The sequence below is a fragment of the Triturus cristatus genome, chromosome 4_1 (assembly GCF_964204655.1).
Source record: "Triturus cristatus chromosome 4_1, aTriCri1.1, whole genome shotgun sequence".
In the NCBI taxonomy this organism is placed as follows: Eukaryota; Metazoa; Chordata; class Amphibia; order Caudata; family Salamandridae; genus Triturus; species Triturus cristatus.
In genome coordinates, this window is record NC_140585.1 from 1,104,963,391 (window position 1) to 1,104,989,855 (window position 26,465).

Consider the following 26,465-nt stretch of genomic DNA (forward strand, 5'->3'; position numbering starts at 1 on the left):
AGTACCAGCACAAGCACTAGTAAAAGCGCAGGCACATGCACTGATTGCTCTATTTAGATTGGTTGCAGCAGCACCTGTACTTGTTGACTGAACCAACTACAGTGTGGATTGCTGAAAACGTATAATAGACACAGTGTACAGCGCACCGCAACACACACAGCGCTGATGCATAATGAGTATAGCGAATATAGCGAGTAGCGTATGCTGTATGCACAAAGACCTTCAAAATGCACATAGAATGCAGTAGTACACAGCGTAGCCTCAGACTCCTCTAGAGTGTTACCAGGGGAACCATGTCAGGGTCAGGCGTGTAGCTGCAGCTGGTGGATTTTATTTAAAGTGTAGGAGATCTCTTTAGGGCATTAACTTGAGGTGCATTACCAAGTGACCATTTTAAGAAAGTTTGAAAGTGGTTCAGAGGATATTTGGGTTGGCTCTGACCATGTGGTTGTTTTAGAGGTACAGGTTCAGGTTCGTCACTGACATGCTAGTACTTCCCTATGATAGCCGCCATCTTAAAGTCAGGTGCCCGACTGCAGGTCAAGAAACATGCATGCATTCCATTGCATCACCTTCCCCTCAAAAGTTGTTCATAAGGTGCTGCGTAGTTTGTTTGTTCAATATGACCAAGCCTATTCTGTTACAGACGTTACGGGCATTCAAGCGCGAAGTCGGTTAGATGATTTTGCATTTTCCGTGCCGATTATCACGCCAATATAGCCGCCATTACATGCGTATACTACACCTCACTCGGTGTTAATCGTGCTTGTTAATTGTGCTTGGCAGAACAGATATACCGCTTATATGCTTAGTAACAGATCAGTTCTGAGGCTGCAGTGGAGCGCAGAGGAGCTCTAGATGAGGGGTTGGTTCAGATAAACGATGCGGGTACAGCCACCATTTTAAATGCTAGAGCGCACGATCTTACTGTACAGTTCTTGAGGCTGGAGGTCTATGATTGCTTGCTGCTTGTTGCTTGTGATGAAGCGATCCCCGGGGCTGCTCATTTACCGCTCATTCACTCAATCGGGGAAAGTTCAGTGGCATGAAGGCACTCACGCTCGGGATCCATCATCAGCACAATGCAGCGCGATGCAGCCTGGCGTATGGCTGACTCGAGTACCGGTCGGCGAAGGATAGAGACAGAGAAGCTGCACTCGTAGAGCCCAGGAGCACTTCAATCTGATGCCGCTGCGTTCCTCGGTTGTTCCGACACAGTTACATACAGGTATGATATCGATCAGTGCAGGAAAAGGGTGGAAATACAATTTCTGGCATTTCCACGGAAGGAGACAAGGGCTCACGCCGCTATCTTCACCGGCGTCCAAACCACGCCCCCCCCAGGTAATCGCCATTCTTAATGTATAGAACTCCATGAGTTACATTTAGCAATTCCCAGTGGCTAGCAATTGACCTACCTCATTAATATTAATGAGGTAGGTGGCAATTTGCGAGCGATTGTAGAATAACTAAAACACAGGGATGATGGCTTGCTTTCGAATAAAGCAACGTTTTTTTTTTTTTTTAAATGCAGCCCATTTTCCTTACAGAAAAACGGGATGTGTTTAAAAAACAAAAATTTAAATTTTTCTGTTATTCTTTAAGAGTAGGTAGTGGTCCATGGCTGGTTTTCACTACCATTCACAAACAGGGAGGGATCCCTTGGTGACCCCTTCCCATTTGCGAATGGGTTACCACCTACTTGAAGTAGGTGATAAAATGCAAATGTTTTGTGACTACATTTCGGTTGCAAAACATAGTTACATACTGCTGCCATTCAGTATTAGGAAGGGACTCCCTAAACAAGCCCCTTACTAATACTGAATCTGTATGTTTTCGCAGTTCCAAATTGTGATTCGGTAATATGGTACCGAATTGCAAATTGGAATTCATACATACCAAAATACCCTTTACAGGTCACAAACGGCCCCATTCTGCGAATGTAGAAGTTTGCGAACGGTAAAGTGCATGATACATATAGTCCTTTCTTACTTCAAGGTTTTATCCATTTGCACCGCCTAGGTTTACACATCAGCTATGCCAATAAAACAATATCAACAATCCACTCAACTCACTTTAGTGGATTCGTCCTTAGTCACTTAAGAAGCAAGGTTTTTTTTTCAGAATAGAGACTGAACTGCTCCCACTACTTTTCAAGAAATGGGTTTGATACTGTATTCAGTGCTTACAATTGTAACTGAAGATCTGTTGCAAGGGAAGGAAAAGTTGCTTGCAATCAATTGGATCTCTCTTTCAAGGGAATCACCACTGAAATTTCATGTAACCCTCCTTCCATCATGGTGACAATATCAGAACAGAGATTGCCTGTTAGGCAGGTACCAAGGTCTGTGTGAAAATGAACTTGATATAACTGCCACTGACATGGAATCATAGGATAATATTGGGGAAGATTCATGAAAGTAGCAATTACGGTTTACTGTTTTCCGGTGACTGCAGCCTATCTGGCTGCATTACCATTGTTTTTTTTTAAATTTTTCTTTGAAAATTATTGTGAAAGTTATTTCTACCCGCATGTCTTCATGCCAGTTACTTTAACGTTTGAACTGGCCTTTCTAATGAAATAAAATCTGACCAACATATCCTGCGGATGAGCGTCTAATTCTAATTTTCTTTTTTGAAAAGTCGGCTTTTCAGGATAAATATGTGTATATAAATTTCGAAAATCTGCTTCGGATCCTGCATGTGAGACAATTCAGTGCTTGCCACACCGATTAAGATTAATATGAAGAACTAGGATTGCAAGTAAGTAACTTCTGAGGCTAGCTGGAGAAACCCAGAGCTGAGTGATCCCTGTTCGGCATTTATATAGGGCTTTGGATTAGCATTCATTATTGTAGCATTTGCTCTTTACCATTGACTCAAAATTGTGAATGTTCTGGAATGCAAGGTCTCTGGCAAACCAATCGTAATCAGGCTCTGATTTTTGTTTAGTACACATTTTCTGAATCATCCAAATGCGCATGATAAATTGGAGGTATTTAAAGTCTTACTGGTCATTTTGGGGTTTGACAGACCGTGAGTAAATCACCATGTCTTTCAATGCACCAAATGCACTTTTCCCTACCTCATTTAGGGGTGACGGAACTGCTAGTTTTCCAATGGTGACGCTTAAGCTGACTGCAGCCAGAATGAATATATGGTGGCCCTCTTGGCATCACATTTGTGAAAAATGCTCTTACATGTCAACTGAAGAACTTTCACCAAAGTGGTGTGCCACGAAAATAATAAGGCAAGTGAGCATTCTTGGAGTGGGGGTAGACACAGCCTGCAGGAACGGCGTGGCACCTAACTGTCTGCAAGGGTATGGTTTCCAAATTACCACCAAGATTCATCATACTTATTCTGTAACTGCTGAAAGAAATACATGGGATCAGGATGTTATGTGGTGCAATTACTTCTGCTAATGTGCTTAAAATAACCTGTAACTAACGTTTGTTCTATGGCTCCAATAAGGTGGAAAAAAAACTTTTAACAGATGATTAGGAACAAGTTTTAAGGATGGTCAGTTTTAGGTTGCCATGAAAAGCAAAATTGTAGTGGTACGCGTGGTGAAAGTAATGATATATACATACACTATGGAAAGTGTTTTCAAAATATGACATGTGCTTTTTCCTCACATTTGGTATTGACTAATAATTGAAGTTTAACAATTATCTTTTGGTTAGGAGAAGAAGAGTTCTACAGCGCTCATCCCCATTTCATGACTCAGCGAGCATTGTACCTGGTTGTGTATGACCTCAGCAAAGGATCGGCAGAAGTGGATTCTATTAAGCCCTGGCTATTTAATATCAAGGTATTCGGTTGTGAATTTACCTGTAGCAAATTTGATGCGGGGGGCCTTTGTATACATTGAAATATTGTGATCTACTGGATATGTCATACACTGAAAGTCTAAGTATGTTTGATAATTTCATGAACGTTATTAGTTTCTTTTAGATTTTCAGTATTGTAGAAAAAAGACTGCCAGGCGTGCCAGAGATGACAAGCTGTGCCCCGGACAGAGCAATTTTTGTGGCAGGGGTGATATACTATATTTGCCTTGCACATGAATCTCCCTTCCTCTTTTTTGCACCACTGAACACAATAGAACCTTTTAATTTTTACTTCTAATTAGAAAGGTTTTTGAAAATAATAAATTGTACTACATTTTGGGGAAATCCTTACAATGTATCCTAAAACTGTTGAGATTCAAGAACAAGAGAAAAAGTGTTGGGACAGACCTCAACAGGATAAACCTGCCTATTCTAAATGATGTTTTGGGTTTCTTCATAACTGTTAAAAATACAAGACATGTGGCATAATTATCTGCAATGACTACACAGACTGACAAGTCTGGTGGAAGATGCCCTTTGTTTATGACATATGGAATTCCCCTGTGTTATCTCAAAAAAGTTCTAGCTAAAGAATGATGGTGGATTCAACCCAGATATGTGACTGGGGGTCCATCATCTCTTTGTGTTTGCTTTGTTTGCCCTAAGTTGACGGGCTATGCCCATATGTGGGAACCTTGCTAACTTTGCCACTGGATTCAAGCTAGCCTGGCGATGAGGGGTGTTACCCCGAAACCGGTCCCAGGATCCTTTTTTCTGGTTCAAGGAAGACCTGGCTTGGCAGTTCGGGCTGGACTGTTCCCATGAGGCACAGGGTCAAGACTGATTTGTATATAGTTGGGTCTGAACTGAGGTGGTGATGTGAGCTAAAGAACGATGATTGATTCAGCAAGGATCAGTGACTGGGGATGAGTGTCTGAAAAGTTTCAGCACACCGTCCATCATCTCTTTGTGTTCGCTTTGTTGCATTATTACTACCACTTGATAATAGTTTTTTTCTGAGAGACAATGCAAAGACTCGTAGATTCTCTTACGCTCCTTGCGGACATACCTTGTCCGTATCTTAGTTTGGGTGGCCTACTCGCCCAACCCTCTATCTTCTATGCCTCTGCATGGCCTGTTTTAATCTGCCTTGCGCGAAGCTACTGTTGCTTTTCACTTTTGGTTGGGAGACGTTCCATGACACCGTCGATACCAACCCCAACCTTTTGTTGCTGGCCTGGCTGTTCTTCAGACGTGCCTTCTGCAACTTTTTGGCGATTTATGGCTATTTTTCATCTTCTGTTTCTTTTCAGACATGGGCTCCTTGACCACCCTCTCTGAGGTGATTCTTGCAGAGGTTGGTGTGTTCCCTTAGGATTCTTTCTGGGTAGTTTTCTTCACTTATTGCGAACGTGGATACAGTTGCACCCCAGGGGGGCCACCCTCCTGGTGCCCCCTACCCTCGGAAACCCACCCACCCCGACGTACCATGCCCGGAACCTCGGCATCATTCTAGACTCCTCCCTCACCTTGACCCGCCAGATCAACGCCGTCGCCTCCACCTGCTTCAACTCCCTCTGCATCCTTCGCAAGACCTTCAAGTGGACCCCCCCCCCCAAATGCAGAAAGACCGTCACCCACCAACTCATAACCCGGAATTAATAAAACCCTGCTACACAAGCTCCAAACCATCCAGAACACCGCAGCCAGACTCGTCCTCGGAACCCCACGACACGAGCACATGACCCAGCACCTACGAGACCTATACTGGCTCCGCATCGAGAAGAGAGTAACCTTCAAGTTACTCACCCACGCCTACAAATCCCTCAACAACATCGGACCCAAATACCTCAACGAAAGAGTCTCCTTCCACGTACCCAAAAGGAACCTCCGCTCTGCCGACCTCGCCCTGGCAGGCAGAGACCCCACGCATCTGCTGAACCAGAGCAGGCAGAAGAGCCTTCTTCTCCATTGCAGCAAAGACCTGGAACGAGCTCCCAGTCAACATCAGATGGTCCCCCACTCTGCACACCTTCAGGAAGAACCCCAAGACCTGGCTCTTCGACTGATCCAGAGCTGCACCCCCACAAACCCCTGATTGATTGATTGATTGATTGATTGATTGATTGATTGTTTCCTTTCCCTGGTACTTATGAGCATACCAAATAGGATCTTGGGTGACGTCAGGATCCTCACTTATGATACTACCTGCCTTGTTGGCCAGGCACGGCTTGTTTTGTGTCAATATGAGCTTCTTTTGCTCTAGCCTTCACGCTTGTTAGGTTGTAGGCCCTGCCTCTCCATCTGTCACTTCGGTTCTTTACGCTGGTTCTTTGGTTGGACCTTCACTTGTGGCGTTGGTCTTCCCATACTGTGTTCTCTATTTTTTGTCCGCTGCTTCAGCCAGATCTCTTTTGCGTCTGCTATTCTTTCTTTTAAGATGGGGACTAGCTATCTGATTGGGTCTCCCCTGTTTTGGCCTTGTTTACCTCGACCTTTTTTACAGTCATCCATGTTAGCCTTTATTTTCTATCCTAGCTGAGTTGTTTCTCCCCTGCAGTTTTCTTTTCAATTGTCTCTCGACTACCTGATCATAACTGTTCAGTCGTACCTATTTATTTAGATTTTTTTATACCTTCTTTTATCAGGTTTCTCACATTAGTAAAGTCTAGAATCCTCTAAGCTAAAGCCCCAGTTAGCTCCTATCTATAGTAAGTCATTTCTCCTATCTCTCTTCTAGGACAGAGTGTGTTTTTGTTGGTGTTCTTGTGCTTTTGCTTGTGTCCTGGAGAGACCGCCGCGTGTTCATTGCTTTTCACTCCCTAACCACCCCCGCCTCCCCTTACGATTCTGCATTGCAAAGTGCCAGGGTGCTTCCTTATTCAGTACTGGGTTATCTTTCATAGATTCACAAGCTTGAATCACTCCCTATCATCGAAGTGGGAGTCCCACAGTACTATAATCAAGCAGTAATCTAAAGCTATTATAGGCTACAATGGCAGTAGGCCTTTAGTTTCATAGCCTATCTATGTCCTTTATAAAACAAAAAGGACTGAAGTTGAACTACGAGCAATCAGGCAGTAGCACCCTCCAGAACACTCCCAAGAGTGGCTGAGTTCCTCAGATTTTCACCACACGTCTCCTGGGAAAGGAGTCTCCCTGATCTCTGCACAGTTTCTTCTTCTTTTTCTAAACAGCTCTTTTCATCTTGAAAGATACCATTTCTGACAAGAAAGGCCTGTTTCATCCGTGCAAGACCTGTGGGAAAAAAAGGGTTTATATAGACCCACACAGAGACTGCATCTACTACCGCCACCCAAAGCATGAGGAAAAACAGTTCAAAATATGTCGTACTTTCTCCTTCAAGACCCTGAACGATAGAGAGGGCAGGTTACTTTTGTGGCCTAAAAAGATGCAGAAAACATCTTCTGATGAAGAGAGCGACAACTCTTCCAAGTATCGCAAGAGATCCAGGTCACCTGAAAGTAACTCTGAGGAAACTAAGAAACATCAAAACACTTCCCATCAGACTAAAGACACTCTTAAAAAGGAGAAACGTAGGAAAATCTCCTCAGAGCCAGCCTTGTTGTCGTATTCCACTACTTCTAAGAAAGGATAACATGCATCTGCCTGATCGCCAGGCTTATTGAGGCATAAATCCTCTCAGAAATCCCTCTCTGAATCAACAACTCAAACCCTCTTGTAGTCGAGACAGTCAACATCATCTACCATAGCCATCAGTGCTCCCATTTCTTCGAGGACAATTATACCATTGACGAAGATCTCATTTACGCTGACAGCATCCACTCCACCACCGTCGAAGATGAAACCCCCGCCAACGATGATCCCGTTGACTGTGGACCCGTCTGCGTCACATCCGGCAATGACACCGCCATCATCAATGAAGGCTTCTAAAGAGATCTTGCTGACAACGGTATCGTCGATGCTACCACAGCATCGAAGATGGACAAGGCATCTCTACGACCTGAGATCATGTCACCAAGCAAAGTCTCACCTTTGCCCCCTAGTCGCTTGCTGGACATGGAAGAAACGGACAACCACAGTCCGTTTGGGACAAGTCATAGTCCCTCAGCCTTACACCTAAAATGTCAAGAGGAGAACGAAGACTATTATGATGAGGAGCAATATTACCAGCATTATTACCATGTTTCTCCAAAGCCACACCAACCGTATAGATATTATATGGACCCTCCTAGACAAGATTCTACACAGATGTAACCCTCTTTGATCCAGGACTTGCAAGCTATGTTAACAGATTATAGGAAACGGTTCCCGCAACCTCAAGACCAGCACCACCTGTGGTACCTTTCACACCAACATTACCTCCGCTTCCCACTCCTAGAATGACGTCTTGTCGCCTCATACCAGCGCCCCCTAGGGACGGTCCAGCCTCTATTGAGGATGGGGCTGAAGAGGGCAAAATTCTGGACCCTCCACCAGCTACAGGTGAGTGGGATGATTATAATATACATCCGGCAGCACAGAGGAGGGCAAAAAATCCTTCGCCGTGCATTACATCACCATCTGGCGAGGAAGGGCGCCGCTTCGATAGTATTAGCAAGCATTTTTCCACCATGTCTGCCATGACTGTGCGAGCGCTAACGCCTTGTTGATTCTTGGCATTTATGACTGCCAGATGTGGTCCAATATTGGTGCCAATTTGGATCTCATCCCCGAGGATATAAGGCAGGAAGTCAAGAAGATATTAACAGAAGGAGAGTGCACAGCCGCTGAGGTTATTGTTTGCATCATGTATATAGCCACCACAGGCTTCAGACAACTAGCCGGCACATTGATCTTAAGGCACCAAAGATGGCTTAGAGCGACCTCGTTCAGAACTGAAGTCAAATCTAAAATCCTGGACCAGCGTTTTAGTGCGGAAAGTAGATGTGGAAGAAACTGATCGCATCAGGGAAGAGCTTATATGGACTCTGTTGACATTACATCCAGTGGAAGATGTTGTTACTGAGTCATTCGACGCCCTCTACTGATGTGCAGATGTAATGCTGTAGTAAGATTTCCGGATCCAGTCTGGCGCCTGGGGATAATTCAAAAGTAAGAAATCTGCGGCTAGATCTTGTCTCTACCAGATAAGGTGTTACCAAAGGTAAGTAACATACTCTTTAGCAATTTTAGAACATGGTCTGAGTGAGTAAGGACGATGTCATTCCCGTTTTCAGTGTGGGAATACATTGCAGATGTATCAGTCTACAACGTGACAATAAAGAAAGACAGTTGAACCTCTGATGATGCATAAAGAGGGATGTTGCTGAAGAGACTCTTGTGTTATCACCTAGTATTAACACAGAACAGCCCCAAAACACTTTCAGAACCTTTCTAGACCCTTACAACTCTTTTTTTCCTGGACTTTGAAAGGTTCAGACCTCTATGCTTATACCTTTTGATTCTTGCTGAATCCGGTGTAGGCGAAATATTCAAAGTCCCTGACCCAGGAAGACTCTTGACGGAGCTTCTGAAATGCTGACACCTTCCCCTACTTCTCAAACTTCTATGTACTTCTTTATTCTGTATTTTTGAGATTGTTCAGATTTAACAGTCTCTTAACTGGGGCTTTAGCTTAGATGATTCTAGACTTTACTAGTGTGTAGAAGAGAATACCAGAAGCTGTTCTCTGAGCACCAGATATTACTACTAGTCTTTCGTATTTCTGTGACTGAATTTCTTCTTTTTTTAATACTGGTACGCCTAAAGTTCTTTAGGCAGTTAGGTTTCCCAGTTGTTATTCTGTATTTATTAGCTAAGATCTGTGTACATTAACTTGATTGCTAACTTGTAATGAATCTTCCTAACCATAGTTACAGATTCCTTGTCCTTATTGTGTAGCCAAATGGGTTACACTGTTAATTGTAATTGATTGACGTAATGTTAACTTCCATCACCTCTCAGTCGGATAATAAAAGGTCCATCGCAGGACGAATGGTAAGAGGGTTGGCCCAAAATGCTGCATCAACTTGGAAGCACGTCAGATGGTTTTCCACTGATGTGAGGGAGTTAGGGTGTCCTACTTAGAAATTACCCAATCCACACCCCATGTGCCCATGGCTCACTTGGAGGATTGATGGAGTTCCAGCGGTTTAGAAACTAATTGTAGCATTGGAGGAGTGAATGCTAATAGGGTTGCATTTTGCGATCGGTTATGCGTAGATTGCAGTATTTTACAGTGGCTTTATGGTGCTCTGCAGAGTTGATTTGTGAATGTGATCGGCACGTCCCTGTTGTTCATCCTGGGCTTTCGAATCAATGAGCCCAGGTGTCATCTGTGGCTCTCCTAATGACTCCAGTTCATACGGTCGGTACTGAACACCACCCTTCTCCGCGCCTTCCTTCCTCTACAGAAGTTCTCAAATATCCAGGAAATGTTTCCATCTTTCCAGTCATTTGTGAAAGTTCCAGTCCTGAGGGTCTTACAACTCCTAGGTCTGCTGACCTCTTGCATTCTCCTAGTAACCGACAGACGTTGGAATACGAGGGCCCTGCAGTACGATGGTGAGCTGTCGGACTCCATCATGATCTCCTCAACCCTGTGGCAGACGTGGCATGCTGGGTGAATGAGGCAAACCTGACCTAGGAGGATTGCCTTCACTCCTCCGTCTGTGACTACGGTAGTGGCAGATGTATCCACCCTGCGGTGGGGAGCTCATTTGGAGGATCTGGAGATCAGGGGCCTCTGGTCTCTGGAGGAGCAGGTCCTTCATATCATCCTGCTACAGTTGCGGGCAATTCGGCTGGTGCCCAAGGCCCTTTTCCCCTCCATCATAGGGCGAGCCGCCCAGATGTTGATGGACAACATGACTGCTATGTAGTATGTGAACAAGCAAGGGAGAACAGAGTCTACCATCCTTTGTCTGGAAGCTCTGAGACTGTGGTCTTAGGCACACCGCCAAGGGATCTGGCTCACTGCCAGTCACCTTGCGGGGTCTGAATGTCAGAACTGACAGTCTGAGTCTGCGTTATCTTGCTGATCATGAGTGGTGTCTTCTATCTTAGGTAGTCCAGGACATCTTCCCCTAGTGGGGCTCTCCTCAGATGGATTTATTCTCCTCTTTGGAAAATGCTCAGTGCCAGCAATTCTGCTCCCTATAACATCTGTTGAGGGTAGCCTTGGGGGATGCTTTTGAGTTGAGGTGGAACTTTCAGCTGCATTAGAGTTTCCCCATACCCTTGATTCCTTGGGTTCTTAGGAAGATTTGCCAAGAACGGTCCCAAGTTATTCTAATGGCCCGGATTGGTAGAGAAGGGTGTGGTATGCAGACCTCCTGCTCATCTCCACGTATTCCATGCTCCTTATGCAATTCACGCTGGGCCTTGTCTCTCGGTTGGGGGCTGCAGACTGATTCTACACCCTAATTTCCGACGCCTCCACCTACATAGTTAGAGAGTGACTGGGGACAGCTGAGCTTGTTCCAGCTGCCACTGTAGGTGGTAGACGTTATATTGTCTGTGCGTCACCCCTCCACTAAGTCGCTATACTCTGGCAGATAGGGCAACTTTGTTGCTTGGTGTGCAGCCAACAGTTTAGATTCCTTGCAGGTTAAACTATCCCAAGTACTAAAGTTTGCACTTTTTCTCTCTGAAAGAGGATGCATCATTGGAAGTGTGAGGGGCTATTTGGCCACCTTATCTGCTTTTTTCTGTCTGATGGATCAGCCATCCATGTTTAAGTCCCCTTTCATTTTCTTAAAGCCTGACTAGCCTTTTTCCTCCCACTACATTTCTAGTTCCTCAGTGAGAATTTCGTTCTTACGTTCTTGATAAGGATTCTGTTTGAGCCCCTACACAGTTGTACCTTTCGCATGTTGACTCTCACTACAGTGTTTTTGACTGCCATCTCTAGCAAGACTGGTCAGTGAGTTGAAGGCCCTAAGCTGTCATCCCCCATTTACTACCTTCTTTCCTGGCAAGTTTGTGTTGCAAACCAAAGCTGCTTTTCTTGCCACAGTGAGCACTTCCTTTCACCTGGCCCAATCCATTACCCTCCCAACCTTCTATTTCCCACTTCATCCTTCGAAGGAGGACGAACAGTTGCATTGGTTTGATTCACGGCAGGTGGTTAATTACTACTTGGACTGCACCAGACAATATCACTCATATGACCAGCTCTTAGTAGGCTATTGTGGAGCAAAGAAGAGGAAGGTGGTTCAGAAGAGGATGCTATCCCGTTGGATCATCCTCTGCATTAAAACTTACTGCACCCTCACCAAGAAGAAGCCGCCTGAAGGAATCGTGGCCCATTCTACCAGGGCAAAGTCCACCACTTCGGCACTAGCTCGGGGTGTCCCGATTGTGGACATATGTAAGGTGTTGACATAGGCTTCCTAGCATACTCTTGCAAAGTTTTACTGCCTTAACATGGAGGTACGCTATGACGGACTCTTCGCTTTATCTGTCTTGCAAGATTTCCTGGTCTGAATCATCCACCAACCCTCCTCCTGGGCAGGGTATTGCTGTGATATCTCTTCTACAGGTGAGGAGTCTGCAAGTAGAAGTATTCATCGGAAGAAAAAGTTACTTACCTGCTGTAACTATTTTTCTGGTGCGTGGTGTATCTACCTTCAGATTACTCACCGACTCACCCGCCTACACTTTTTAATGAATGAATTGTAGGGAAAGTTAATGAGATTCCATACAATTCAAATTTACATTGGTAGTGAAAACTCTCACAATTTTACACTCCCTCTTGCTTTGGAAGTTTGGAAAAAATAGAGGGAAACTGACTTTGATGCACTGAGGCAGAGCTTTATTGACTTAGGACATCACCTGATGTCACGTCTGACGCCAACTGAGTCCAGACCCCTCTTCTGGTGACATCATGGCTTTGAAATTTTCTGGATTCAGTCTGACACCTGGGGATAGTTCTTCAGGTGAAGATTCTTCAGGTAGATAGAGTATCCACCAAAAGATTGTTACAGCAGGTAAGTAACTCTTTCTGTGTGCCTAGTGCATGTACATGTGTAATACATGCCTGGTGATAAATTGTTTGTATGAGTGACCCTGAGTACTGGCTGGCAGTGGGATGTAGATGCCCCTAGCCTGTCCGAGCCCAAGATGGAGGGTGAGGACTGTCCTTCCAGAAAGTGGAAGTGTATTGCCTGCATTTCTGTAACTGGAGGGTCGATATCCAGACACTGAAGTTAGGAGGATGATGACAAAGCTACATTTAGAAATTCCATAAGGCCTTTTGCTATTACAAATCTGCTGATAAGTCTTCCTGAGCACTTTCATTTAAGGGATGGTGAAGGGTGGAACTACATATACTATTGTGAGAGGTGAGGGCATTTCTAATTAAGGTCTGCCCTTGTCTGTCCCTGATTACTCCTTCAATTGGGGTGATGATTGCAAGGTCCACAAAACCTCACTCCTCTCCGTACCTCTGTTGTGAGTGCTCAAGTTTGGAGACGGCCGCTATGTTACTAGCTGATAGAAACATCACCCCACACAAAGGCTGTGTCTGGGAACAGCCTGAGGAGGGTACTTGAAAGAAGAATCACACCAAACAGGTTGTACAATTTTAGACATGAGATCTATATCCAATGTTTACAAAATGTGAATAAAGGTGGGAACCAAAATAACCCCACTTGATTCCAGTTCCACTTTCTTTATGACCAAGTAGGGGAGTGCTCTGTAGAATACTTGACGGACTGCTGTGTAAGCAGAGCTGATGACAACCTGTTAGCCATTCTTCAAGAGGTGAGGGGACATTTCCTAAAATCTGAACTTTTTCCAGGAGGAGCTGTGGTTCTGCCGTAAGCACCTAAAAGCCTATTTGCCTGCAGACTGTCCACATGGAGAGAGACCCAGCACAACACTGTGGTATGAGATGGGCAGTGAGGGCTGACTGCACAAAAACAAACTGTGGGGCTTGTGTGCACTCTGGGTCCCACTCCTGCTCTCTCATCCTGGTTCCTGGCAGGAACTGCAATGCTATGTCTATCATATGCACAGTTGGGCTGCAATATGTGAATACCATGGGTCGGGATAATGGCTGCAACTGGATGATTGCTGTAGGCCTGGATAAGGGCTACAACTGTGTGAGTGCTGTGGGCCTAGACAAGGGCTCCATATACCTCTGGGTCCAGTCTTAGCCCCAATGACTATGACCACCCCCAGCCCAACACAGGCATCATCTTTTTTACAGCCAATGCGAGGCCACATCCTCGCAATGTCTGAAGGCTGATGCTGGGTCTACAGAGACCGAGGTAGGGCGGGCATGCTGCTGGACATGTCCCTGCCTGGCCCCCGACACATTCATGAAGACTTTTCGGCTTACCTCAGCTCTGCTGGATAAACAGGAGGGCTGCTACTGATAACTGGAGGTGAATGACGATTCGAACATGCCATCAATTGCTAGAAGGGGCTTGACGTAAAAGAATGAGAGCACTTAGCATTGAGCTCCTGAGGCGGAAGCCGGGAGCGAGACTCTGTTTTTAAAAAAAGCTTTCACCTCTTTGATTGTCACTGCATATCTGGTAAAAGCTACTTACTTTGCTCCATGCTCAGTTGTACTCGCGTAGACGATCCTGCGCTGCCGCGGCACCTTCTCCAAAACTTGCATTGCCGCCATTTCCGCGAGCCCGGAGGCCACGCCCCTTTCAGAGGCCACGCCCCCCGCCGTCAACCTACAAATAGACGCTGACTACTAGCGCCTGCCCACTTAGCATTGAGCTCCTGAGGCGGAAGCCGGGAGCGAGACTCTGTTTTAAAAAAAAGCTTTCACCTCTTTGATTGTCACTGCATATCTGGTAAAAGCTACTTACTTTGCTCCCTGCTCAGTTGTACTCGCGTAGACGATCCTGCGCTGCCGCGGCACCTTCTCCAAAACTTGCATTGCCGCCATTTCCGTGAGCCCGGAGGCCACGCCCCTTTCAGAGGCCACGCCCCCCCGCCGTCAACCTACAAATAGACGCTGACTACTAGCGCCTGCCCACTTAGCATTGAGCTCCTGAGGCGGAAGCCGGGAGCGAGACTCTGTTTTTAAAAAAAGCTTTCACCTCTTTGATTGTCACTGCATATCTGGTAAAAGCTACTTACTTTGCTCCCTGCTCAGTTGTACTCGCGTAGACGATCCTGCGCTGCCGCGGCACCTTCTCCAAAACTTGCATTGCCGCCATTTCCGCGAGCCCGGAGTCCACGCCCCTTTCAGAGGCCACGCCCCCCCGCCGTCATCCCATCTATCCATAAATTATGTGCATCTTCCGGACGCGTCTGCGCGCCGAAGGTGCGCCAAAGGTACGCCTGTCTGCGCCCGTCCGCGGCCGACCGGGCCCAGAGACCATCCATCATGCCCTGACTATTCAATACTCTTCCACTCAGCTGCACACCCTCCAAGGCCCGTGGCCTTTGGAGGCCTCTGTGATGTCGCACATCGACAGACTGGGACTGGCGGTCTTGCACCCCCCCCTCTCCAGCTGCCCTTACCCTTCCCTCCCCCTGTCCCCCTTGCCCCCCCCGCCCCCATTACCTTGTCCGTCTATTATCTTAACACCAGGTCAGCAGTTAAGCATTGTCACGAACTTTTCATATTGTTGGATTCGCACAAACCGGATCTCTTATTCCTAACAGAGACCTGGTTTTGTGACAGCTCCCTTCCTTTATTATTAGCTGCCCTCCCCGCTGCTTACTATGCTCTGCGCGCCGACCGTCCCTCTGGCAAATTGGGAGGCGGCGTCGCCCTGATTGCCCACAAAGAATTCTCCTTTCAGCTGCTATCCTTTCCTTCCATTGGATCATCAGACTTCTTAGTCGTCCGCTCACTTTCCTTTAGAGTCCCACTCACCTGCCTGCTCATGTACCGTCCCCCCCCAACCTTCTCCATCCTTTCTCCCTGGCCTCCAAGATCTAGTGGCCACTCTAGCGGTCAACAACGCCTCTATCTTGATACTAGGTGATCTTAACTACTGGCCGTCCGACCCTGCCGAATGTTCGTCTTCGAAAGACTTCTCAGACACCCTTCGTTCCCTCAACTTTGATTCTCACGTCCCCTCCCCCACCCACATTCAGGGCCATATCCTAGATCAAATCTGGGCCCTAAATTGCCCACTAGCCTCCCTGCTCATCTCCCCCTGCACCTGGTCCGATCACTTCTTGTTGTCCTTTTCCCTACATCTTAGCCCGGTCTCCAAGCCCTCTCTCCCCAAAAACATCTGGGCGCGCTCATGGAGCAAGGTCGACATGCCCGCTCTCTCCGCTACTCTCCTTGCATTCAGTCCGGACCTACACGGCCTGTCATCCTCCGCACAAGCCGATTCCATCAACTCCTGGCTCCTGTCAGGCTGCGACTCTGTCGCTCCCCTCAGGCGGGTGTCCTCCAGACATGCGAACGATGCCAACCACTGGTTCAACGAGGAACTCAAGGCACTAAAACTCACAGTGCGCCATGCCGAGCGGGCCTGGCGACGTGACTACTGCCCTAACCTCAAAACCCAGTATACCATCCTCCTGTCTCAATATAAAAAAACTATTTTGACTACGAAGACGGCCTACTTCTCCTCCAAAATCATGGCTGCTGAAAACCAGCGCAGAGAAATTTTCTCTATTGTCCATGACCTTGCTTACTCCGACAGAGCCACCCTCAAACCCACCCTCTCCCAGGATCTATGTGACTCTCTTAACTCCTATTTATTGGACAAAATCTCTAATATCAAAGCCAATATCCCCTTGCCCCCCCCTTCCTTCGTTAACCCCCAATGTCCATCAGTCGCGGCACGCCTCGATTCTTTCCCTCCCTTGACTGAGGAAGCCTTTCTCTCCCTTCTTCCCCTGATTAAATCAGGCTCTCCTCTTGACCCCTGTCCTGCCCATATCCTGAGGCACATTTACTCGGTCTGTGCGGAGCCTCCTCTCGAATTTCTCAATAGCTCATTGTCCCAGGGCATTGTCATTCAACCTCTAAAATCGGCCATCATTGTCCCTATCCTCAAAAAACCAGGCGCTGACCCCTCCGCTCTCGCTAATTATCGCCCCATCTCATTGCTGCCCTTCCTAGGGAAGGTGCTGGAGCGCCATGTCACCAGAACTCTCAGTACCTTTGTGGAGGAAAATGGAGTTCTAGCCCCCCGTCAGGCTGGATTTCGCCCCGCACACTCCACGGAGTCCGTAGTGCTATCGGTCCTTGACAACCTCAGAGAAGGTATGGACACTAACCATCCCCAGGCCCTGGTACTCCTCGACCTTTCCGCCGCTTTTGACACGGTTGATCATTCCATCTTACTCTCTCGTGTCGGAGCGGCGGGGGTTGGTGGCTCAGCTTTGGTCTGGCTGCCCTCCTTCCTGACGGACCGCACCCAGGCTGTTCGCTTGGGCGACTACTCGGCGGACCTCCGGAAGGTGCAATGCGGGGTTCCCCAGGGTTCTTCCCTCTCTCCTCTTTTATTTAATTTGTACATTGGCCCTCTCATCTTTGCTCTTCAGCAAATGGAGGTCTCCGTCTACAATGACGCAGATGACCTCCAGCTTATTTTTACTTTGTCCCTTTCCCCTGAGTCTATGGCGAATTTCCAGTCGATCATGATCTTTATCCGGGACTGGATGAACTACAACCACCTGAAGTTAAACCCAGACAAAACTGAGCTGGTTCTGACAGGTGGTTGCACCAGTCCCTGGACCCCGTCTTTCTGGCCCCCCTCCCTAGGCCCCCCCCCCCTCCTCCCTCTTCCTCCGTGAAAACTCTAGGGATCAAATTGAACGACCAACTCACTCTGCACTCCCAGGTTAACTCCGTTGTCTCTTCCTCCTTTTTTTCACTCTGCACCATCCGCAAAGTCTCTAGTTTCTTTTCTTTTTCTGTCCTAAAACTCATTGTCCTGGCGATGGTAATTTCCCACCTAGACTATGGCAACGCTCTATACTACGGCATGCCCGCCTACAGCATGCGCCGACTACAACTTGTCCAAAACCAGGCTGCCCGCCTGGTCCACAATCTGGCCAAATTCCACCATGTCACTCCGCTCTTGAAGTCCCTGCATTGGCTCCCTATACGAGAACGAGTTCAGTTCAAGATAGGATGTATCACCTTTTTAGTTCGGGCCGGCGCAGCCCCTGCGTTCGTCTCCTCGGAAATCAAAGCTTACGCCCCTGTCAGGGTATTACGCTCATCCTCTCTACAATTGCTGACAGTTTCCCGCTTTAGGTGTAAAAAGTGGGGGGGCACGAAATTTTCCACACTTGCCCCTGTCTTCTGGAACTCTCTCCCCGCTCACCTTAGATCTTCCACTCAATACCCGCACTTTCGCAAGACGCTCAAAACCTTGCTTTTCTTACAGGCTTTCCCACTATAATTGTTCTACTTTTCCCCTCCTCCCTGACCCTCTTGCCCTCTTGGGCTCAGTACTTCATAGCGCCATGAAACCGCTAAGTGTCCGTGCGCTTTATAAATATTTTAAACTCAAACTCAATGAGAGCATTTGACTGTGGGCATAATACTGCACCTCAGCTTGTTTCACGTCAACTCCCAACTCCTACGAGAGGGGACTCAATTCTAAGTTGAGCCACATAAGAGCAATTAGCAGAGAGAGCAGAGCATTTGTAGCACCGGGAAAGAATTTTTGTGAGACACTGGTTTTTATAGTCAGTGGATTTGTATAGTGTTTAGTGCAACTGTGCTATTAAAGTACTTTCTGTCTTGAAAAGACAAGCACTGAGCTGGACTTTCAGACCAGCCAAATGTCTGCCTTAAAAAGACGAGCACTGGATTAGACATTATTGTATTGGTTGGTTGATTGTTGAGTTCAGAGCTTGAGCAACACCACACTACCTCCCAAGAAAGACTGTGACTGCCTGGCTACCCTGAGAGTCAAGTGTGGATGGGGTTGTACTTTGCCCATTTTTCAGAGGTGTATTAGGACAGGCCCCAGGACATCAGAGGCAAAGGACCTAAACCCCGATGGTTGAGACTTAGTAGGCCCTGCTTGTCCAATGGACCTTAAACAAAGTCCAACAGTTTTTCTCGTTCTGCTATAATTAAAAGATTTCAGAACAGGAAGTGTGTTTATCCTTGGGTCCAAATGGATAAAAAGGTGAAAATTGTTGACCTGAGCAGAGCATCCTCTTTAGAAGTAATGCTATGCAATTCATTAAGGTGCTAATCATGACACAACTGTGGGAAACAACCTTTACAACTCGGTTATTACACTGCAATACCTTTACAACGCGGTCGTTACAACGACCGCGTTATTAGTACGCGATGCATTTACATCGCAAGTCTTTACAACAACTTCCACTAGGGGGCGCTGAGGTATTGGAAATGAATTCCAACACCTTTCCTACTGTTGCGCAAACTGGAGTAGGAATAGTTAATTATACTATTCCTAAGTCCAACGCGCCCCCTAGTGGAAGTCGTTGTAAAGACTTGCGATATAAATGCATTGCGTACTTACAACGCGGTAGTTGTAATGACCGAGTTGTAATAGCACGCGATGTAATACATCGCATAGTAAAGTGCTATATTCCCCAACTGTAAATATGACAACCAAGTCACCCACTGTTCAAACTCTCATTGAAAATTCATTGTTTTGTGACTCTGGCCTAAGCATGTTTGCAGTGTTGGTGCCTTTGGTGCATAAATGATCTCCAGTAAAGGGTAAAGGTTTTGCTGTACGTTCAGGAGAAGATCTTGAATTAATATGGAAGTGTGGCTGAGGAGACAACTCAGACCCTAACCTGGATGTCCAATTAATTTCAGAAAAAGAGACAGAGAAAGAAACTTAATATGGTCATACAGATATTGGGAATGTAGCATGTTTCTCAATTGTGCATCAGTGTCATCGCTACCAACCGCAATGGTTTAGATGCCAAGCAGTTTTCCCATTATGCCCTCAGCACACAATGGACCAATTCAATACGACACTCCCAGAATTTATACTGGTACTTGTTCCTTTGACCTCTCTGGCTCCTTCTGAAATTACAAGTCCTTCACTTTATACTTCTACTTTCACTCCCTTGTGTTATTTGAGCATCTATTCTAGATGTGGTAGCTTTTGCTGATTAGATGACACATTTGAGCCACTCAGCTCTGGATATGCAGAGCTGGGAGGCAGACGGTTTGATATCTTTGAAAATAGTTAATTGACAATAAAAAATCCTAGTGTAATAGGAAGATATTGAATGAAATTACCCTGCTCCTGAATTTGCTCACATACGAATCAAAAGCAAATGCTATACTGCGGGATTTTGAGCTAGCATTGGCAAACATTATGAATGGAGCGCAGCATATAATCAATACCTGCTTCAAACAACTACCGCGTCTTGCTTTCTTCTGAAGGCTTGTTGGATTTGCAACATCAGTTATATGCCTGTGGTACAAATAAGAAAGCATATTGGAGATGTTTAAAATGATTAAGGCAGATAGATGAATGGAAGGACTTCTGAGTGCATTTCAAGGAAAGCAGGACTGAATTACATCCAACCTATTGTTATTCATTCTTCAAGCAACCACCCATGCTGTCAGCAGTATACAATTTCATGAAATCCGAGTACAAGAAGACGTGGTACTTTTTTTCCACAAAGCAATTCCTCACTCCCCCTGAAAAAGAAGGTTGTTAAATTCAAGCTGCTAACAGGGTTGTTATTCAATTTATTTTTTAACACAAAAACAATAGGTGGACCATCCTGCAACTACCTCCTTCCTTATTCTCTCCTAGAATGCCGTTGCATTGCACATTCCATCGCTTAAAAGGAAGCATAAGATGCCACACATTTCCCTCCCTTATAACTGGAACATTGGAATACCATAAAAAAAGGTAAAAAGTGCTAGCAGTATTGCAATGGTAACAATTGCATGTAAATTAAACCACAAACAACTGGCTTAATGTAACTTGTAAGATAAAACAAAGCTAAGAAAATCACAGAGCGATAAATGGTTGCAAGGCACATTTAAATGCAAAAACATTTGTTACATTCCTTTTTAATTACATTAAATATCACTGATGTTTTTCCAAGGGGCACAAAAAGAAGCCCCCCCGCTAATCAGAATCAAAACGCTTCACATTTAATAATAAGACCTCATCCACTTAGGACTACTCCTTTTATCAGACATAGTCTTCATTCATACCGTTTTAATGACCATCACTTGATCCACTGTTCCAGTGCATGTTTTTGTGATGTGACACCAACAAAAACTCAGGCACTCATAATAGTCTTATTTGTATACCAAACCTTTCCATTGGATACCTCAACCAAAAACCTTCCCACTCTTTTCACCTGCAATGGGATTGAATAGCATAACCTTCCCTTTTTCACAAACCGTCACTCTTTTACTCTTACCAATCACCTACACAAAATTGATGACCTCCTACAATTCCTTTTCTTTCACAAATTTGACATCAGCTTTCCTAATCGTAAGACCTAACATCCAATCCAGCCTCAACTCTGGATGTTATTCTCTTCCTCTCATCAATCTGTAAGGAGTTTCATTTGTAACTCCATTGCATGCAATGCTGTAGACTCACCCAGCCCATCCTTCTTACTGCCACACAACCATCCTCTGTCATACAAAGCCCTGTGCCAGAATACCTCTTCTTTGATTGAATCATAAGATTTTACATAATCATCCAGGCATGTTTTTATGCCACCCTAGTCAAATATACTGCACAACTTTCTTCAGGACTTCATCAGCTATCACATTAGCAATCATGCATTCATCCTCAACTTCACCAGGATTCTCAAATGACAAAGGGAGACACAACACACAATTCGCCATCACATTCCTCGTACCTGGCATATACTCCACATCTTATTGCATTCTGACTAATGTACTGTGCGAGGAGTAGCTCTACCAGTTCCTTTTGTAGTAATATTATTCACCAGGGGCTTGTGGTCTGATGTCACAGAAAACTTGTTATCCCTAACAAATTGTCTGTACTGTGTGCCCCCTAATAACATGCCGACATTTCCTTCCTGAAAAAAGAATTGTTATTTTCTGCTTGCCTTAGACCTCTTGATGCACAGCCACCACAACTTCTCTTCCATCCCTTTCTTGCATCAATACAACACCCAACCCATAGTTGCTAGCATCAGTTATTATGACCAATGATAATTTAGTGTCAGGTGGTTTAAGGCACAGGGCAGTGCAGATTCCATCGTTTAGATTTTTGAACTCTCTTTCACTGTTTCAACACCAAACTTGACGCTGGTCTTCAGTAACACTTGAATCCTGCATGTCTTCTCTGCAAAAGTGGAAATACATTTGACATAGTATTCATTGCTCTCATCAGACCCTATTAAGGTCTCACCCCATTGCAGGTGATGTAATATGTCCTTAATAGTCTACATCACTTTTCCCTGTGTGACCGTTATCGTTTCGTTAGTCTTTATTATCGATCAGTTTCATCAAAAAAGACAATTACTAAATAAACATTACATACAAAATAAGAAATAGGAACAATTCCTATGTTACACAGATGGAATTAAATCATAAATAAACACAACTCTAAAATCTAGTGCCTCCTATTTCTAATAATCCAAACCCAACCCAAAAATTTGGCCACTGCAACTACAATACATTCGCCAGTATCAAATCTCAGGATTCTTAGGGCCTCAAGCCCCTGTCTAGTACCCAGGGTTCGACATATAGGTTTAAGCCATTTTGCCCGGGGGGCGGCATAGGCCGGGCAGACAAAAAATATGTGACCCACTGATTCAGCACAGTCAGTACACCAATGACAGGAATCACTGACCTCGCCCTTCCATTTTTTAGTAAAGGATTTAGTGGGTAAGGTGCCAACCCTCAGTTGGTGATAAAGTTTCCTGTCACTGGGCCTGGTGATAATGTCCCAGTAGGCTTCTAAGAGTGGGACTTGTTTCTGTACAAGAAACCTGCCTGACAAAGACTCTGCTGGAACTAGGGATAGTTGTTTTTGAAGTACCATTGACCAGTAAAGGCTTTTAAAAAGTTTTTTAGGAGGAAAAGGGTTTGTTGCCGGGTCGGTCCAAAAATTCCCAGGCCCATGGATTCCAATAGTAAACTAACTTGCTTGAACCACAAGATGTTACCGGCGCCCAAGATGGAACGAACGTCCAAGAATGCCTTTGCATAGGGGCCTAATTCCGGGACCGTCCATAATCTCCTCCAGAAAGCCAATGATTTGAACCTGGCAATGTCATCAAAAGAATAGCAACCAACATCCAGTAAAAGCGGTTTCACTGGAGTAGAACATGGTTATCAGTTTTAATGGTTAACCCGCTCTTCATTAAAATGTCTGCCTTTAACTCAATAGTTTTGTCATGCTCTTTCCAGTTTTTTTCTTAAATCAGTATGTCATCCTGAAAATATGTAACATTTCTCAGTTCACTCAGCAACTGGTTCATTGCCCTTTGAAACACCGCTGAAGCTGAAACAAATTTGAAAGTTGGCACCCAAACCTGAATGCCCCTTCTGGGGAATAAAAGCTGATTAAAATGTCGATTCTTCATTAAGAAGAATTTGGTGGTAGGCCAAAGATCGATCTGATGTTCAAAATACCAAGACACATTTCAGCATACTCAGTAGCTCATTTATAGTGGGTAAAAGAGGGCCACCAGCCCATATATTCGATTGAGATCTCAAATCCACAGACATCCGCAAACTCACTCCAGCCTTGTGAGCTAAAACTATAAGGGCCAGGCACTTAGACGCTTTGATTGGTTTTATAATTCCTTGACTGCATAGTTTTCCAATTCCGTTTCATTTTGCCTGCCAATAGCACAGGCCTCATAGTGGGCACAAAGGTTTTAGCTCCCTTGTATAACTTTATTTTGTGTTTAAATCCCCTCAACAGCCCTGGTTGTTCATTGAACACTTTAAAATATTTTTCTTTCCAGTGCATAAGCTCTTCACATCAGTCTTCTCTTCCACACAACTAATCTGGGTGGTTGGGATCAAGGGTAACACCCAATTTTCTTTGCTTTGGACACCAAGCAAATGCCCTCCTTCCTTCACTCACACTCAGCCCGCACAAATGTGTAACATGCACGGTTGCCTGAGGATCATCTTGAATGTTTAAGATTATTTTCCTTGTACCTTGATAAAATACCTTAATAGTATCCTATTAAACTCAAGATCCTCGAAGGGTTCTTATACAAGTTATTTATTAATAAGATAACAATTACCACTGAGCTACTTTAAGACAATCGCGTCAGAAGTTTCTGGTATGATTTGGGGGAGCAAACCAGCGCGCATCAGGCAGGATAAGTTGGTCAGGAGCTGGTATGACGGTGGTATAGCCCTCCCTAATATACTACTGGGCGGCCCAGTTAAAAGTAATTAATAGTTGGTTGCACGCTCCTCATACCGACCCAGCGTTTCAGGCGAATAGGCAAGGCCTAGGAGAGGATGGGGTCATGTCAGTTCTGTATAATAGAAATAAATCCTGACTATTGATTGGGCCCACAGTGCACACAGTTCACATATGGCATGAGGCGCATGCCAGGTTGGGATGGAGGGGAGTTATCAAGCAAATGACGCCACTCTGGACCTCTCAGCGGCTTGGGCGCCTAAAGAATAGTAAAGGCTTTGATAAATGGGATGCGATAGGCATATCAACGGTGGGTGATCTCTGGAGGAAGGGTGAGGTAATCCCATTTGAACGCCTGCAGACCCAATACGAACTTGCCTCGTCCGAACTTTACAGATACACGCAGGTCAAACATGCGTTGCAGGCGGTTCTACTGGCAGGGACCATCTTGGCAGAGGATAGGTTATTGACTGAATATATGCACAAAAGAGCCACTTCCTTCACCTATCGTAAGTTAGTAAACAACTTGCCTGACCCCACATTGGCGCTTAGACAGAAATGGGTTGCAGATTTGGGAGAATTGGATTATGCAGAGTGGCAAGAGGCACTGTCGTCTCCTCGGGAAGTTGCAATAACGGCATGCTTGCGGTTGATACAACTCAAAGTACTTCACCGCACGTACTACACCAGAGTGACCCTCTTCAAAATAGGGATGACTGTACATCAAATCTGTCTGCGGGACTGTGGGGAGGAGGGTACTTTCTACCATACTGTGTGGGAATGTCCGAAGATTAGGGCATACAGGGTCAAGATAATGAGGACAGTGTCTCAAACTGTAGAGGAATTGTTGATTCCGGCGCCGAAATGGTGCTTATTAAATATTTGGGAACCAAATGATCTAACCCACCCGACACAGGACTGGGTAACACTAGGAATCATGTTTGCTAAAAAGAATATTGAGAGGAGGTGGGGATCAGGTGAGTCTCCCATGTTGCAGGAATGGTGTAGGGATCTGGATGAAGCTATGGTGGCGGAAAGGGCGGTGTATGTGCATCGAGATGTCCTCAAAAATGGGAATGAATCTGGGGAAAATGGAATAAATTCAGAGGGTATATATGCGAACCACCAAGACTGGAGGCGACTCAAATGTCCGATTAGGAGTATGGGGTGGAAAGTGTCGGGGTTGTTGTAGTGTAATGTCGCGGTGGATGCTCCTGAAGTCATGTATAACTGTTTCATTGACAATGTTAGAGAAGGATTGGTGCGGATGGAGACTAACTGTATGTAGGCCATGTGTTTTTGTCATGCTTACTGTTTCCAGTAAAAAAAAATAAACAAAAAAAAAAAGATAACAATCAGTGGCCCATCCTGCAGCTTCCTCCTTCCTTGCTGCTGTTGTCTGTCTCCCTATTAGAATGCCACTGCATTACATATTCAATCACTGAAAAGGAAACACAAGATGGTACACCTTTCTCCTCCAGGCAGCTAATCACCACCGTCAGTACTTAAGAGAATGAATGGAGATGCAGGCATTTAATGAGGTTAAATTCTTGACCATGGGCAAATGGATTAGGATTATTAATAGATAATCTATGAAACACCCCTACAACTCTCTCAGTTTGCTAACCTCCCCCTCATTTTATACATCTTCCCACAGGAATTCATCTATGTAAATTCTGCTAAATGGAACAGTAGAAACTGATACAAAGTCGAGTGGCTCTAGTATTTTACTCTGGAAACTCATACTGAAGAAATCACATTGAAGTCCATTTTTGACCAGTGTTTCTTGAATTGGTTCCTAAGGAAATAACCTTTAAGAATGGTGATGCTCTCTGATGTTCTATGAAATAATACCTTTGCTTCTTAAAGGGGATGTAGGAAAGTAGGATTTTTCTTACATAGATACCTCATTTTTGTTGCCTGGTGTCACTGTGTTTTGACTGTAGTTCACTGGGATCCTGCTAATCAGGATCCCAGTGGCAGTGCTCTCTCCTCTCAATTCCATGGTAGGTACTTTGTACACCTCACAATTGACATACTTGGGCACCATTGTAAGTCCCTAGTATATGGTACAGAGGTATTCAGGGCATTGGTACGCCAGGGATCTCCCATGAGCTGCAGCATGTATTATGCCACTCATGGAAGCCCATGCAAACTGTGTCTTCAGAGCTACCATTGCAGTCTGCATGAAATGGTGCTTGCACCGTTCACTTTGGATATAAGATTCCCTTTTTTATCCGGTCATGCACTTTAAACTTATAAGTCACCCCTAAGGTAGGCCCTTCAGTCCAAGGGCAGGGTGCATGGTTCTAAGTATGTGGTTACCGCAGGGGTACACTACAAACTCCGTACACCATTCTCTGGGCTTTGTAAATTCTTGACAGTC

General features: G+C 45.3%; 1 protein-coding gene across 1 annotated transcript in view; it reads left to right on the forward strand.

Annotated features, from left to right (window-relative positions):
• The window catches only part of LRRK2 (leucine rich repeat kinase 2), a 1,602,077-nt gene that overhangs the window by 783,037 nt on the left and 792,575 nt on the right, over nt 1-26,465 (forward strand). Inside the window, exon 30 of the mRNA XM_085654107.1 lies at nt 3,687-3,814. Coding sequence (XP_085510233.1) covers nt 3,687-3,814 — 128 coding nt within the window. The remainder of the gene's footprint in view (nt 1-3,686; nt 3,815-26,465) is intronic.